This window comes from Antechinus flavipes, chromosome 2, assembly GCF_016432865.1.
Source record: "Antechinus flavipes isolate AdamAnt ecotype Samford, QLD, Australia chromosome 2, AdamAnt_v2, whole genome shotgun sequence".
Taxonomy (NCBI): Eukaryota; Metazoa; Chordata; class Mammalia; order Dasyuromorphia; family Dasyuridae; genus Antechinus; species Antechinus flavipes.
Window position 1 is genome coordinate 440,626,253 of NC_067399.1, and position 16,820 is coordinate 440,643,072.

General features: G+C 35.7%; 1 protein-coding gene across 2 annotated transcripts in view; it reads left to right on the forward strand.

Moving 5' to 3' along the window:
- CNBD2 (cyclic nucleotide binding domain containing 2) overlaps positions 1-15,565 on the forward strand; it is an 82,732-nt gene extending 67,167 nt beyond the window's left edge. For both annotated transcript variants that reach the window (XM_051979221.1, XM_051979222.1), the window contains exons 11-12: positions 2,133-2,296; positions 15,089-15,565. In XM_051979221.1, the coding sequence (XP_051835181.1) occupies positions 2,133-2,296; positions 15,089-15,428 (504 nt within the window). In that variant the 3' untranslated portion in view covers positions 15,429-15,565. The remainder of the gene's footprint in view (positions 1-2,132; positions 2,297-15,088) is intronic.
- The last annotated feature ends 1,255 nt before the right edge of the window (positions 15,566-16,820 follow it).

Genomic DNA, 16,820 nt, shown 5'->3' on the forward strand with positions numbered 1-16,820 from the left:
GGATGATAGAACAGTTAAGAGAGGTGGATATTAGAGATTATATATTTTTTTAAAAGAGCAGATTTACAAAGATTAAGAATAACATCAAAATGTACAAGAGGTTATTGTCAAAGAGGAGGACCTCAAGGTATAGAATAATGTAGTAATACAGTGATGATAAAATCTAAAGTAGGACCATACCTATGAATAGCTAAGATAGAAGTAAGGTATAGATCAAAGGAGTTGATGAGGTTTATAAACTAGGGTAATTAAGAGCATATATGTAATGAACATATGTAATGAAGTCCCCAGGTATGAAGGCAAGTCTTGGGATGTAGAGGAAGACTGTGAGTTTTTTAGAGTTTTAGAGGAAGGAAATAAAATAGATATCTTGATGCATTATTGGTGGACTTGTGAATTGTTACTGCTGTTCTGGAAAGCAATTTGAAATTGTGCCCTTAAAGGTACATAACAGTGTGTTCCTTTGACCCATTGACAACTTTACTAGACCTATATCCCAAAATATAAAAGAAAGAAGAAAAGATCTTATATGCAAATATATACATATATGTATGTATATATACATACATGCACACATATCTATCTATATCTCAAATCTTTTTATAGTCACAAAGAATAGAAACTAAGAAGATGCCTACCAATTGAGGAATGGCTGAACAAAGTATATGAAAGTAATAGAATAATTACTCTGATTAAGAAATAATTAAGTGCCATTTCACATCCATCAGATTGTCTAAAATAACAAAAAAAAAAAGAAAATTATATTTGTTGGAGGAAATGTGAGAAAATATGTGAGAAAATATGTTTGCTACTATACTCTTGGTGGAATTGTGAATTAGTCCAATCATTCTGGAGAACAGTTTGTAATTATGCCAAAAAAAAAGCTATTAGATTCTACATACCTTTTGTCCCAACTATACTGCTAAAAAGATTGATACTTCAAAGAGATCAAGGAGGAAAAGGATTCATATGTATAAAAATATTTATAGTAGCTTTTTTTATGGTGACAACTTAAAACAAAGAGTGCCCATCAAATGGGGAACAGCTAAAGAAATTATGTTATATGATATAGATATAATACTATTATACAATACAAATGATGAAATGGAATTATTTCAGAAAACTATTAGATGACTTATACGAACTGATGCAAAGTGAAGGGGAGCAGAACACAGAACAATTTATACAACAATATAGTAAAGATACTCTTAAAGACAGTAACCGATCCACTCAGTAACCCATCACAAAGGACTCATGATGAAGCATGCTCTCCACTTCCAGAAAGAGAGTGCAGATTGAAGAATATTTTCTTCTTTTTATTTTTCTTTCTTGGAACATAGTTAAGGTAGGATGTATAGCTATAAATATTTGTAATGGTGTTGTTTTTCTTGATTTCTCAATGGGTCAAGAAAGGACAGAGAATTTGTAACTGGAAAGATAATAAATTGAATTAAAATTAACTAAATTAATAAGAGGTTTCAGAGAAAACTGGGAAGAGTTGTATGAACTGGTATAGAATGAAATGAGAAGAATCAGGAGAACAATTTATACAATAACAACATTATAAAAGCAACAATTTTGAAACACTTAACAACTTTGATCAATACACTGATCAAACATTATTACAGAAGACCAATAATGCAGGATATCTATCTCCTGACAGAGAGGTGATAGGCTAAATAAGAATGCATATAAGAATAGATTTTTGGACATAGCCCAAATGGGGCTTTCTTTTGATTGACTATTTCATATTTATTTTAAGGGTTTTATTGTTCTTTTTCAGTGGGAGGAAGAAATATAAAATAATAAAAGTTCAATAATTTAAAAAAAGATTTTTTTGTAAAAAGGAAAGCAGTAGAAGGATTGTTGGGATGAATTTTAGATAGAATTATATATATTGATGAGTAATTGACTGAGGGTAATTTTGCACTTTTTGGGTCTCACTACATAGATTTAATTGCCCAATTACCATTTTATAAATACCTACTTTGTACATGATACAGTACTAGGCTCTGGAATGAGAAGAGGACTAATGTCTGGAAAGCTAGAAGGATAAAGTGACCTTAGGAGGACTCTGGCAGCCAGAGAACTCTGTTGTTTGTGATTTGAAGTGATAGTTTTTCTTTCTCTAGGGCTTGCACCAACACCTCATTCCCGACAATTTGCAGGATAAGCGAAGTTTGATCTTGGTGAGCAGAGGAACCACGATTATTCGCTTGAGAAAGGACATGTTTGATGAATTCGTAGATTCTGAGACTAAAGGAAAACTGAAAGACCTGCAGATTACTTATCCCAGGTGAGTGTTAAGAATGGATTGTGACTACCCAAAAGTCATCCTGGAAACCAGCAAGATATGTTGTTGTGTTGAATCATTTTCAGTCACGTTTGACTCTTTGCAATGCCTTTTTGGGGTTTTCTTGGCAGAGATACAGCAGGGGTTTGCCATTTCCTTCTCCAACTTATTTTATAGATGAGAAAACTGAGTCAAACAGAATTAAGTGACTTGCCCAGGGTCACATAGATAGAAAGTACCTGAAGCTGGATTTGAATTGGAGACATCTGACTGCAAGCCTTTTGCTCTATCTAATGCATCACTTAGTTGTCCCAGCAAGCTATGGAAAAGTCTTTAAAAAATAAATAACAGCAACAACAACAAAAAGTACCCTCCTTCCTCATTAGAAGGATAAAAAGAATAAGTGACCTATTAATTCAGTCACCAGTCTTCGTTTACCCAAATCATCTCAATTTAACATTTAACCTTTAGTCTACAACTGTGTGTGTGTGTGTGTGTGTGTGTGTGTGTGTGTGTGTGTGTGTGTGTTTAAGTTGACTGGGCTTAGAGTAATGAAACTCAGATTTTATGCCTTGATTCCTGGTTCTATTCCTTCCTAGCTGTGTGACACTGAACATCTTGCTTGACTTTCAATTTCTCATCTATTGCCTTGTCTGGGGATATTAATACTTGTATTTAGTGCCAGCCAACCTGATGAATTTTCTTGCTACAGAAGCTTTCAAAGACTCCTTACTAAATCATAAAAAGTTATTATTTGTGTGGGTGGAAGGTACCCACATTAGAAAAAAATAGCATTTTTTTGAGGTTCTAAAGAAGTACTTTCACTACTTTCCTCACAGGGTTGTTCTGAGCTGTTTTGTAAACTATAAAATGCTATTGTTGTTGTTGAGCCATTTCACATTAGTCCTGCATGGCCCATTTTCTTGGCAAAGTTACTAAAATAGTTCGCTATTTCCTTCTCTAGCTCGTTTTATAGGTGAGGAAATTGAGGGAAACAGGGTTAAGGGACTTGCCCCAGGATCACACAGTGAAAGTCAGTTTTGACTGAGATCAGATTTGTACTAAGGAAAGTTACAAGAATTGCTAATTCTCGATACCATGCCTAATAAGCATGGCTTTCTTACTTTTAAAGGATAATAGCCATCCAGGTCTTCTTGACCCCAGGCCCAGTGCTCTATCCACTTTACCATTCTGATGTTCTGTAAGATGATCTGTGTGTGTGTGTGTGTGTGTGTGTGTGTGTGTGTGTACATCATTTGCTTGTTTGCTTGTTCTCTCTCCTAGCCCGTTTCTTTGTCTATAAGAAAAGGAGTTTGGACAAAATAAATTAATCAAGTACTTGTTAAGTGCCCATATTTTGTTTAGACATTGGGAATACAAAGATAAAAATGAACTAGTTCCTACTCTAAGAAATTTGCAGTCTATTGAAGGAAATATATATTTATTAAGTATACAAGTGTTAATATGCATATATATTAGTATACAAGTATTTGCAATATACATACACAATAAATACAAGGCAATTTAGTGAAAGGAGAATAAAGGAAACATTTATTAAGTGTCTTTTACTCTATGCCAGGCACTGTGCCTTACAAGGGTTATTTTATTTGGTCCTCACAACCTTGGGAGGTATGTGCTATTATTACCCCCATTTTACAATTGCAGATACTGAGGCAGACAGAAGTTACCTGACTTGTCCAGGGGCATGTAATTTTTAAGACTGAATTTGAACTTAAGTGTTCTTGACTCTTAAGGGGCAACTAGGTAGATAGATTGCTGGATCTGGATTCAAGAAGACTCCATTTCCTGAGTTCAAATCTGGCCTCATATACTTCCTAATTGTATGATCCTGGGCAAGTCACTTTACTCTGCTTGCCTCAGTTTCCTTGTTTGTAAAGTGGGCTGAAGAAGGAAATGGCAAATCATTCTAGTATCTTTGCTGAGAAAATCCCAAATAGGGTCACAAAGAGTCAGACATGACTGAGACATACACACATATATTTTCAAATCTAGGCACTTTAATACTTAGCTGCATTGGGCACTAGTAAGTTGGGATGGGCTGGAAATCAGAAAAAACTTCATGTAAGAGATAGGGTTTGAATTGCTCTTTGAAGAAAATGGAATCTGAAGAGGTAGAAATCAAGAGGGAATACATCCCAGCCACTAGGGACGGCTAGTACAAGGGCACAAAATTGAGAGGAGTGTTATGCATGAGAACTAGCAAAAAGAGCAGTTTGGTTGGAATTTAGAATGCCTTAAAGGGAATAATTTATAAGAAAACTGGAAAGGTGAGTTGGAATCAGGTTGTAAATAACTTTGAAAATAGAACAATTTGGGGGCAGCTTGATGGTACAATGGATAGAGCACCAGCCCTGAAGTCAGCAGAACCTGAGTTCAAATCTGGTCTCAGACACTTAACACTTCTAGCTGTGTGATCCTGGGCAAGTCACTTAACCCCAATTGCCTCAGGGAAAAAAAAAGAAAGTAGAACAATTTATGTTTCATCTTGTAGGTAATAGGGAGCCACTAGAGTTTATTGAATAGGGTAATCACCTGATCATAGCTCTGCTTTAGGAAAATCACTTGGGTAGTTGGGCGGAAGATAGATTGGGAAAGACAGCTACACTGTCAACCAGATGAAAGAGATACGATGAACTAGGGTAATGGCTATGTAAGTAGATAGAAAACAAATAAGGAATGGGATGGAATAATTATGGAACATAGAATATATATATAATATAGAATGTATAAGTTATGGAATATAGAATCATCAAGACTTGACAAATGATTTGACCTATGAATTAAGGAAGACTAAGAAATGTGGGATAAGACTGAAGTTGTGAATTTGGGTGACTAGAAAGATGCTGGTAATCTAGAAAGAAATAGTGAAGTTTGAAAAAAAAGATGTGATTTTGAGGGGAGGAAACAACGAATGGACTTAGTGGAATTTGAGAGTCTAGGGGACATCCAGTTGATTGGAGCTTAGGAGAAAGGCTAGATCTGGATATATATCAGAATCATCTACTAAAGCTGGAGATTTTATGTACACACACACACACACACACACACACATGAATCTACAAAGAGATGAACATTAAACTCCATAGGAGCTGATGAGGTGAAGGGGCGGGAGAGAAAGGGAAAGAGAGAGAGAGAGAGAGAGAGAGAGAGAGAGAGAGAGTATATAGAGCCTTCAGATCTAGTATAGGGAGAATGTGATAGTGATAGTGATAGTGATCCAGCCAAAAAGACTGAGGGCAAAGGTCAGTCAAGTAGGAGGAGAGAACTAAAAGAATATTTTAAAGTAAAAACCAACCCAGAGAGTATCCTGGAGAAGAGGGTGGTAATCAGAATTGAATGCTGCATTCTGGAGGATAGAGATGGATAAAAAACCATTAGATTTTTTAATGAAGAAATCATTGGTAATTTTGGAAAGAGTATTTTCGGTTGAATTAAGAGTTTAGAAGCCAGATTGCAAAAGATAGGGAATTGAGTGAGTGGGTGGAAAGGCAATGGAGGTACTGAGGATAGAGGTAGCTTTTTCTAGTTTGGCTGTGAAAAGATTGAGAACATAGGATGAGCTCAGAGGAGATGGTATGTTCAAAAGAAAAGCTGACCTTCTAACTCTAAAATTCCATGATTTGATGATGAGGACCTAAATGTTCCATAAATTCAGACCCTAGACCCTCTCCTAAACTCCAAGCCCAATCAATCAGTATTTTATTAGGTACTACTACATGTCTAATACTGTGTTTATTGCTGAGGTTAGAAGATAAAAGTTAAAACAGTCTTTGCCTTCTAGGAGCTTACATTCTAAAGTAGGAGTCCAGAAGTTTTTTTTTCTCCATAAAACTTCCTTTTTGGTCAAAATGTTATTTTTCAGCAATTCAAGACAAGTATTGTTGTTGGTCATCTGTTTTTCCATCATGTCAACACGTTATGATCCCATTTGGGGTTTTCTTGGCAAAGACATTAGAGGAGTTTGCCATTTCCTTCTTCAGTTTAGGTTTTTTTTTCTTTTTTTTGTAAATGAGGAAACTGAGGTAAATAAGATTAAGATGCCCAAAGCCATACAGCTAGCTTGTGTCTGAGGTCAGATTTGAACTCCAGGAATTAAATCTTCCTAACTCAAGTTAGTGACTAGAGTCACTATGTCATTTAGCTGTCCCCAAACTCTTTGATTATCTTAAAAAGATCCCAAAGAGCTTTAGTTTATATAGGTTACATCTATTCATATTTATATTTATTCAATTGGAAATTAAAACTGATAAAATATTTATTAATCTATTAAAAACAATAATAAAATCATTACCTGTTAACATCAACATTTTATGAATAAAATATTTTCCAAAACAATAAAATTTAGTGAGAAGAATGGTATTATGCATATATATATATATATATATATATATATTTTTTTTTTTTTTTTTTTGCAAATCTCTGTAATGTCTGGCTTTATAGCAGACAGTTGGATTGGCCTATCTGCTTCTGGATTCAATCTGTTGCAATATGTTGTCTGAAAGTATAGAAAGAAAATTTAACCTCACATGAATATGCACTGGAAAATGGAGAAGTATTTTAATAGAAAAATAACATCTTTGTATTGCTAAGAAAATAGTTTTGCCCTCATAGGCCCACACTGTAAGAATGCGACCTACCTACCATATTTCCTGAAGTTGGAATACATACACTCACAAAGTTTGGGAGTTGGAAAGGATCTCAGAAGCTACCTTGTCCAATCCATACCCCAACTATTACAAATCTGATAAGTGGTCATTTAGTCTCTGCTTGAAGACCTCTGACAAGGGAAATCCACCTTCTCAAGAGAGTCCAAACTCTCTAATAACTGATAAGTTCAAATTTATAAAATGATAGTATTCAGATCAAAGAACAGCCATCCTCTTCATGTTAAAAAGAAATCAAATTATTGATATTATTCCAAAATCTAAATCACTTCTAAATGATATTTTTCTGAAAGTACAACATAACAAAACCTTAAAAACATGACACTAATTTTAAAAAAATCTCATGGACATTAATTTTTTTCAAATCTCATGGATTTAAAATATAAGCACCAAACAAAACTTATAACTAGTGTAGTAACATTCATCTAGTGAAATGCATCTCTAAATTAAACAGAAACATCATTCCATTTACCTATGAACTTTGAGATTCTATGTTATTTCCAATTTATTCTGTATAGAGTTTGTCTGAATATTTTTAAAAAATATTTTATTTTTTCACATACATGCAAAGATAGTTTTCAACATTTACTTCTGCAAAACCCTGTGTTCCAAATTTTTCTTCCTCCCTCTTCACCCCCCTCCCCAAGACAGCAAATGCAATTCTTCTAAACATAACTTCATATTCATTATATTGTGCAAAAAAATCAGATCAAAAGGGAAAAAAATACTAGAAAAGAAAAAAACAAACAACAACAAGGTAAAAATACTGTGCTTTGATCCATATTCAGTCTCCATTGTCCTGAACTCCTGTCTCTGAATTCAAATAGCATTTTCCAACTCAAATCTATTTGAATTGCTTTGAATCACCTCTTGTTGAAAAGAGCCAAGTTCATTACAATTGATCATCACATAATCATGTTGTGTACAATGTTCTCTTCATTCTACTCACTTTACTTAGCATCAGTTCAAGTAAATCTTTCTAGGCTTTTCTAAAATCAGTCTGTTCATCTTTTTTAATATTTATTATCTTTTCCTTGTTACATTCAAAACAAAAAAATTGTTTTACATTTGTTTTTAAAAATTTTAAGTTCTAATGACCAACAGGATGATTTCAGAAAGTCCTGGAGAGACTTATATGAACTGATGCTGAGTGAAATGAGCAGGACCAGGAGATCATTATATACTTTAACAATACTATATGAAGATCAATTCTGATGGACGTGGCCATCTTTAGCAATGAGATGAACTAAATCAATTCCAAAAGAGCTGTAATGAATTGAACCAGCTACACCCAGTGAAAAACTCTGGGAGATGACTATGAACCACTACATAGAATTCCCAATCCCTCTATTTTTGTCTGCCTGCATTTTTGATTTCCTTCACAGGCTAATCATACATTATTTCAAAGTCCGATTCTTTTGGTACAGCAAAATAACTGTTTGGACATGTATACATATATTGTACTTAATTTATACTTTAACATATTTAACATGTATTGGTCAACCTGACATCTGGGGGAGGAGGTGGGGGGAAGAAGGGGAAAAATTGGAACAAAAGGTTTGGTAATTGTCAATGCTGTAAAATTACCCGTGCATATAACTTGTGTAAATAAAAAGCTATAATAAAAAAAAATTAAGTTCTAGATTCTCTCCAGTATCCCCACCCACAATTAAGAAACCATATGTGAAGTTATGCAAAACATTTCCATAAAAGTTAAATTGTGAAAGGAAATATAGCTCTCCCACCCTAATGAAAATAAAAACCCTCAAGAAAAGTTAAGTTTAAAAAAGAGAGGGGGTGGGGAAGAGAGAGAGAAAGCTTCAAACTGTACTCTGACACAATCAGCTCCTATTCTGAGTATGAATAGGACTTTTTATCATAAGTCCTTCAAAATAGCTTGTGGATCAATGTGCTGCTCACAGCTGATCATAAAATTGCTATTACTTTGTATACAATACATTTTACTTTGCTTGAGTTCATGGAAGACTTTCCAGGTTTTTTTTTTTCTTTCTGAGAGCATCCTGTTCATCATCTCCCATAGAACAATAATATTCTATCACAAACACATATCATACTTTATCGAGCCATTCCGCAATTGAGGGGCATTCTCTCAGTTTCCAACTTTTTTGCCCTAAGAAGAGAGATGCTATGACTATTTGAATGCTATGAATATGAATATAAAGATCATTTCCCCCTTTTTTTTCCTTTTCTCAATCTCTTTTGGTATTCATGTCTAGTATTGGTGTTGTGACTTCTTATCATTTCTATTATAACAATAATATTACATTACTGAATGTTGGGTTTTTAAAATTAGATTGTGAGTTCCTTGAGGGCAGGGCACTAACTGTCTTTGGTCTTTTTGTATCCCTCCCCCCCTCCCAGTACTTAGTACAATACCTGTCACCTAATAGGCACCTTAAATAATAATAATTCACCTTTAATGAATTTACTGCATGCAACTAATTAGTTGTATTCTGAGAATAGAGTAGTTATTATGTCTTTTGTCTCAGCTACAAAGAATGTGTGGCAGGAGCAGTTGACATTCAGAATCCAAATTGATTCTGTTGTGAATAATAATTGTCCCCAATTAATTTATTAAACCCGATATAAATCCAAATTTTAAATTGTTCCATTTTGAAGGTTGCTATGTGATTCTAGCAACTTTTCTACATCCACAAGAATACCAGAACTTGTGAAATTAAGCTTGGAAATCATTAGCAAAAACCAACTCTAAATCCCCAAGGAAGAAATATGCATTTCTTCAAGTGGGGTTCACAGTTCTGCAGGCATGCCAGTTTCATTCTTCTGCTCTTATTTCAATGGGATCTTGAAAGATTTCCTAAAACTTGCACTGCCGATTTCTGCAATTCTGAGCTTTTCTTTTTTTCCTCTGATGTTTTCCCAAGTTGGCCCTTGCTGAAAATTCTGATACTGGCAAAAATGTTTTGTTGTTGTTGTTTGTTCTTCTTTCTTGAAGATCATGACATCAGGAAGGAGATGCCATGACTCTCAAGTGAACTGGATTTCAGTGAGGAAGGGCTGCCTCACTTTCCCCTCCAGAGTCTCTTAGAGATCAAGAGGACTGGAGATGACTCTGAGGACTTTGTCACAGTTCTTGTTGAAATGAAAACTCCCTACCTCTATTTCCTACCTTTAGGGAATCAGACATTGAAAAACTCATCTGACTTCTAGATGAATTTATACTACCACTCTATTGAAATGTCAGATTTTTTTTCTTTTCAGCATCTTTATATACTGCCTTTTAAATAAACCTTGAGCCAACACCATGTCCATGTAAAAACTCTCTAATTTCTTTTTTATTTTAATTACAGACCCTGATTAATCCAGATTGATCTTTGCAAATTTCAGAACTGCAATTTCTTTATATTGATTCAGTGTTTCATTTAGTATTGGTGTTTAATTTCTTAGCCTCATTTTTTTTTTTTTTTTGGCAAAGTAATTGAGGTTAAGTGACTTGCCCGGGGTCACATGAGCTAGTAAGTGTTAAGTGTCTGAGGTCACATTTGAACTCAGGTCCTCCTGACTTCAGGGCTGATACTCCATCTACTACACCACTTAGCTGCCCCATTAGCTTCCTACTTTTATGTGTTCAAGTAATTTTTCAAATGGTTTTGAGATTGTTTCCTTTTTCTCTAAGCACAATTTTCTCACAGTTCTCAAATTCATGATGAATTTATCTTTTGATCAGAGCTGAAATTTTCAGCTTTACAGACATTTTCTCATTTTGCCCAGTAAAATACTTCCAATTTAGTTTCTTATTTAAGAACTTGCAAATATATAGTCTATCCTAATTCCTTTTAAGTGATTTTGTTTCTAATTTATCTTAAGGAATTATGTTCTCAAATTATTGAGAAGCTCATAGTGGTCAAGCAAATTCCTGATTGACTCCTAAAATGAAATTTTGTCTTTTTTCTTCAAGTTATTTCACTCACCTTTTCTGAGGCAAACAAAAGAAAATTTAAGCAAACAATTCCCGCACCAGATAAGACTTAGTTTCAAAACTGTGAGAAGGCTTTTTTCTTTCTCTATTATTGGAGTCATGGGAAACAAAATTTTTAAATCAGTTTCAGCTTTGTTTATACTCTGACTTTTTTACTGAATGGGTATCAACATACACTCACAGAAAAAACAAACATTTCCATTCCTACCAACATTCATTCACACAACCAAAAATCCACTGACTCAATTTAGTTTAAAGAAGGATCCTTTTAAAAACTTTAGCCAAATCATTTTGATCAAGAATTTTCCTTATTTTTCTAGTAGGAGAGATAAAAATAGCATCTTTTCTAGGGATAGAAGCATTCATATGTTCTGTTTCGCTGTCTTAAATTCTTCCCATTTTTTTTCCAGATTGAGAGTAAAATCAAGTATTTATTATATACCAGATATTGTGCTAAATATTGGGGATTAAAAAAAATACAAAAGGCAGTCCTTCCTCTCAAGGAGCTCATATACTAATGAGGAGAAAACACAAAAGATTGTACAAATAAGATGTCTGGAAAGACTTCTTGTAGGAGATGGGATTTTAGCTGGGATTTGGAAGCCACAGATGCCAGGAAGTAGAGATGAGGAGAGAAATCATTTCAGTCAGAGAATGCCCAGTTAGGAGATGAATTGTTTTGTGCAAGGACACGTAGTGCTGACCATACCTGCTTGGTGGAAGACCTCTTCCTCAAGCTTACTGACCAATAAAAGACCAACCTGGTCTCTTTCTTTTGGGCACGGAGGTATCTCTGGCCACTTTTCCCATGGCAGAGGATCTTATGATTTTGAGTCCAGCCATTCTCAGACAAGAAGAATCCCCTAACCAAACACTCCAAAATGATAGAATTTCTTGAGCAAGAGATCAAGTACTTTTGGAAGAATCTTTGTGATCTTATGGTAAAAACATCCCTTCATTGTGTTACTGATGTTAAGATCACTCACTCCTTCTAACTTTATAGTTTTAAATAAAAACAAATGATTGAAAATAAAATAAGCCACAAAATAAATAGCAAATTTATCACTTTTAGCCAATTGAAAATCCCTAGACAGAGGCCAATGAACTTAATGGATTTCCTAGAATGGAGAGGAGTTATTAAGCAGCTGGTCATGAACCAGGCCCCCAGTTCTGTGTGATCTGCTATTTAGATTTGCTGCCTACCCAGCACTCTGAAAAGAGAGTCAGAAAAACTTACTCATCAGCCAATCCTCTATGACTAGGCACAATTTTTCCTTTGTTTTCTGAGAACCTGGTCTTTTCTTTTGTTGGATGACAGGTGAGGTCGGGTACAACTTAAATTGGCTTAGATCCCAGAGTAGTAGGTGATTTAAAGTTTCGTAAGATATGGGTCTATCCTGGCATAATAAGGCTTACCACAAACAACAATACAAGAGACCACCAATACAGACATAAACATGTGATGACCGCATATTTAAAATCAGCGGGAGTCAGGAATTCAGGTTAAGGGAAAAATCTTCAGTCTTTATTGAAGTGAAGAGGTGAAGAAGAATTGCAATAGCAATATGGGCAGACAGGAAGCCAGCTAGCAGAGGGGAATTGGAGGTGAAGGGCGGTCGGGATAGCAATACGAGCAGCTGTGACAAGACGCCAGCCAGCAGTCTCTCTTTCCGCTTCCCTTTTCCACTCCCCTGCCTCCACCCACCAAAATCGTCATTTCCTATACAACACATCAGGACTTGCACAAAGAGTGGGCGGGGCCATTCTTTCTCCAAGCATAATAGAGTATACGGTCCAATTACTATTTAGCCTCATGTACTTGGGACCTCAGTGCATCAACTTGAGGCTCAGCCCATTACATAAACATAAATGAAAAAGTACCTCTTAGGGTGTCTAACAAAATTGGCCTTTCTCTTAAATGGTCAGATTATGTGAGCTTAATCATTAATCGGCAAGATCGGGACAATATTTCTTCAAAAAGCTTTCTCTAAGAATGTAAAAAGTCCCTTACTCTATTTAGTTAGCTATACAAATAGTATTTAAAGAAGAAGCAGTCCTGGGCCCCATGCTGCTTCTATTAGGCATTAGAATATGAATAAACAGCACCATTAAAACTGTTGAAGAAAAAAAAATTACACTAACATTCTATTCTGCATTTTTAGGCAAAAATTTAATTTGATTTGTACTTAATATCCAAGCATTTATAACACAGAGGGAATATGTGTGTGTGTGTGTGTGTGTGTGTGTGTGTGTATGTGTGTGTGAGAGAGAGAAGGGAGAGAAAGAGAAAGGGAGGGTAAGAGGAAGAAAGAGATGTTTTAATTGGCATAGTCCCTATGCCCTTTGACATGGTTTTCTACCCCAAGAAGACTTGAAGTAATATTTGTGGAAATCATGAATATGAAAAAACTACAGTACATAAAAATAGTTCGGGTTAACATTGGTGAGTAACCAAGACATGTTCCCATGTCTTCTTAGATCACCCACTCACTCCTGAAGCAAAACAAAGGAACCTGCTCCCTGCAATAGATATTGATATTCTTTTTCATTAGAGAAGGAGTCATGGCACCAATCACTTTGGGTGGCTGGGGAATGCGTAATTACATAAGACCAGAGTTACTCTTTGTTTAAAAAAAAAAAAGTTAGCTGCCACATAATTCATTTCCCAATTTATCTTTGATCTACTTTTCCAAGGGTTTTCCCCAGGAAAATAGAAAGAGCACTTCAGAAATATATTTCTTAATATTAAAGAGAAAGTTTTTTAAAAATATGAGTCAGCCCTATTTACCTCAAATAAAGCATGTATATTGTGTCCCCTTGTGATCTCCTTATGGGAAAAGGCTGGGATTTGACATGAAGCAATCTAGCCATAAAGAATTTTATAATGGGGCAGCTAGATGCCACAGTGGATAGAGCAGCAGCCCTTAAGTCAGGAGGACCTGAGTTCAAATCTGGTCTCAGACACTTAACACTTCTAGCTGTGTGACCCTGGACAAATCACTTAACCCCAATTGCCTCAGCAAAAAATAATTTTTGAATGGAGCTGAAATTCTTTTAGGATCATTGATTAGAATGAGAAAGAACATTAGAGATAATCTAATTCCACCTCCTCTTTTTATAGTTGAAGAAAATGAAGACCAGAAGACTAAAGTCACTCACTTAAGTTACACCAGTAGTAAATGGCCAACTCAACAATGATTGAATCAAAGTAGTAAATGGTTAATCCAACTATGGTTGGGTTAGACTCAAGCTCCAGCACACTTTGCACTAAACTGTTTATGGGAACCCTTTGTGGTCTTGGATTCCAAATTTCTGGTGGCTCTAGGTCTATTATTCCTGTAATTTTAAAGACCCCACAGAAAGACTCTGTTCTGTTTCCCACTTCCCACCCCTTTTTATGAACCTAGTATACATCCCTTGCTACTGGCCAATCTTTCCTCACTAGGATCATCAAGCTTCCAGGATTGTCCAGTGCTCTAGAATAGATCACAAAATGGAATCAGTTCTAATTCCAAGAATGTGATCATGGGAATGCTCATTTTGCCATCTCTAAGGCATGCCTGTCAAAACAAAATGCTCTCTTGTTGACTGACTCATTTGCTTTAGTCAAATAGGGCATTCCAGTACTATGCTCATCTTTTAAAATTTCTCAAACCCTATTATTAAATGAGATAATATTTCCAAAGTACTTAACAGTGTCTGGCACATAGTAGGCACTTAATAACTGGTTATCTTCTCCTTCCCTACTGTCATGTGCATCTCCTTGTGTTCCTCTATGACCTGCAGATTTCTTCCCTTTTTCCCAAGTTGGGCTCATACATAAGCTACAATTATACACATGGATCTTTTGGAAAATTGCTGGTGGAAGGAAAGTCTTCCTAAGTAAATCCTGATGCTTATTTTCTGTTACTTCCAAATGGGGCATTATCTTCTCCATTTTTCAGCTACTAGTCCAAATTTTTCCCCTCTTCACTCCTAAACATTGTTAGCTTTTTGATTAGACTTCTACCTCCCAGCATCTTCTTCCCCATGAGAAGGTGATGAATGAAGGTGGAACCCTAAATTTTGTCCTATCTAGCTCCTCTGACTGCTCTACATCCCAGTGTGTCTTCCAACTGTCTTCACAAAGGGTTTTTGTCTCCTTTTTAGAGACAATATTATATGCCAGAAGATCTTGAAGGAGAATTCATGGAACGTTTTCCGGAAGGACCTACTGAAACTCTTGACACAATTTCCTCCCTATGAGATGTTCACTGCATTCCGGTTGCGAAAAAAGTGCCTCTATTCACCTCTGTCTGGAATTCTAGATCTGAAGAACTTAGGGAAGGAACCACGGGGCTCTTATCCCATCTTTAATGCAGTAGTAGATTCTCCTCCAAAAACGATCCTTCCCCCCTTGAGACTGATAGAGGGCATCTCTGCTCCCAGGTACCATCTCAAGGAACTCATGCGTACTTATAAAATTCCTGGCATTTTCTTCGAAAGTTAAGGAGAAGAGATCAAGATAGGAGCAGCATGAGTGACAGAGAGGGGCCTGGCCCCTTGCTCAGGCTTCCACAAGCAGGACAGAGGTCTGGAAAAGCCATGGAGACTTGGGCTGTTGAACCAAACAAGTATTGAATATTGGCCAGCACAAGCATTGATAACTGTTGTCATGTCTCTTTCTTCAGTTTTAAGAGCAAAGAGTACACAGAAAAGGCCTTGCCGCTAGCTGACCCTTAGCTGCCTTCATGCAGTTCTCATACCTGGTTTAGTTTCAGACAGATTGAGGAAGGAAGGAAAAGAAATGGCCTTGGCTTTGGAAGAAGCCTTAGAAGTCCAATGCTGAGAGATTAGAACCAGGATTGGAAACCAGGTATTCCAATTTCAAAACCAAATCTCTTCCCACTATACCTGGCTACTTCCTTGTGGTAGCTCTCCTCCATACTCTGAGATGAGAAAAAAAAGAGAGGAAAGAGAATAGAGGTAAGAGAGGGTGTTTTTAGGAATTGTTTTTCACCCCAAAGCCTCTTGACTTTTTCTCTTAATTAGGAGATACGATTATGCCCAAGCCAGGCCCCATTGGAAGCATGTCAAATTCAGTTCTGGCACCACATTGTAGGAAAAAGCAATGATACAAAAGGAAGAAAAATTATGAAACTGACCTCTGAAGATGGGATGAAAATCATAGATGATCGATTTAGAAGTCAATTCTTTAAGCCCTTAAATCCAAACCCCTCATATTACAGTTGAGGAAAATGAGACACAGTAATTTAGTCCAGAACTGCATAATTAGTAAAGTGAGGTAAGATCTGAATCCAAGTAGTCTTAATTCCAAGATTAGCACTCATATACTGCGCCAGCTCAATACCAATGGTTAGGTGAGAGATGTTTATATATATATATATATATATATATATATATATATTATATATATATATATATATATATTAAGCTTTTTATTTTCAAAAAACATGCATAGTTTTCAATATCCATCCTTGCAAAACTTTGTGTTCCAAATTTTTTTCTCCCTCCCTTCCCTTATCCCCTTCCCTAGATGGCAAGTAAATCCAATATATGTTAAACACGTGCAATTCTTCTATACATATTTTCACAATTATGCTGCACAAGAAAAATCAAATCAAAAAAGGGAAAAAAGAAAAATGCAAGCAAACAACAAAAAAAAATAAAAATTCTATGTTTTGATCCATACTCAATCCCCATAGGCCTTCCTCTGGGTACAGATGGCATTCTCCATCACAAGACCATTGGAAGTATCCTGAATCACTTCACTGATGAAAAGAGCCACGTCCATCAGAATTGATCATCATATAGTCTTGTTGTTGCCGTGTATAATGATCTCCGGGTTCTGCTTATTTCACTCAGCATCAGTTCATGTAAG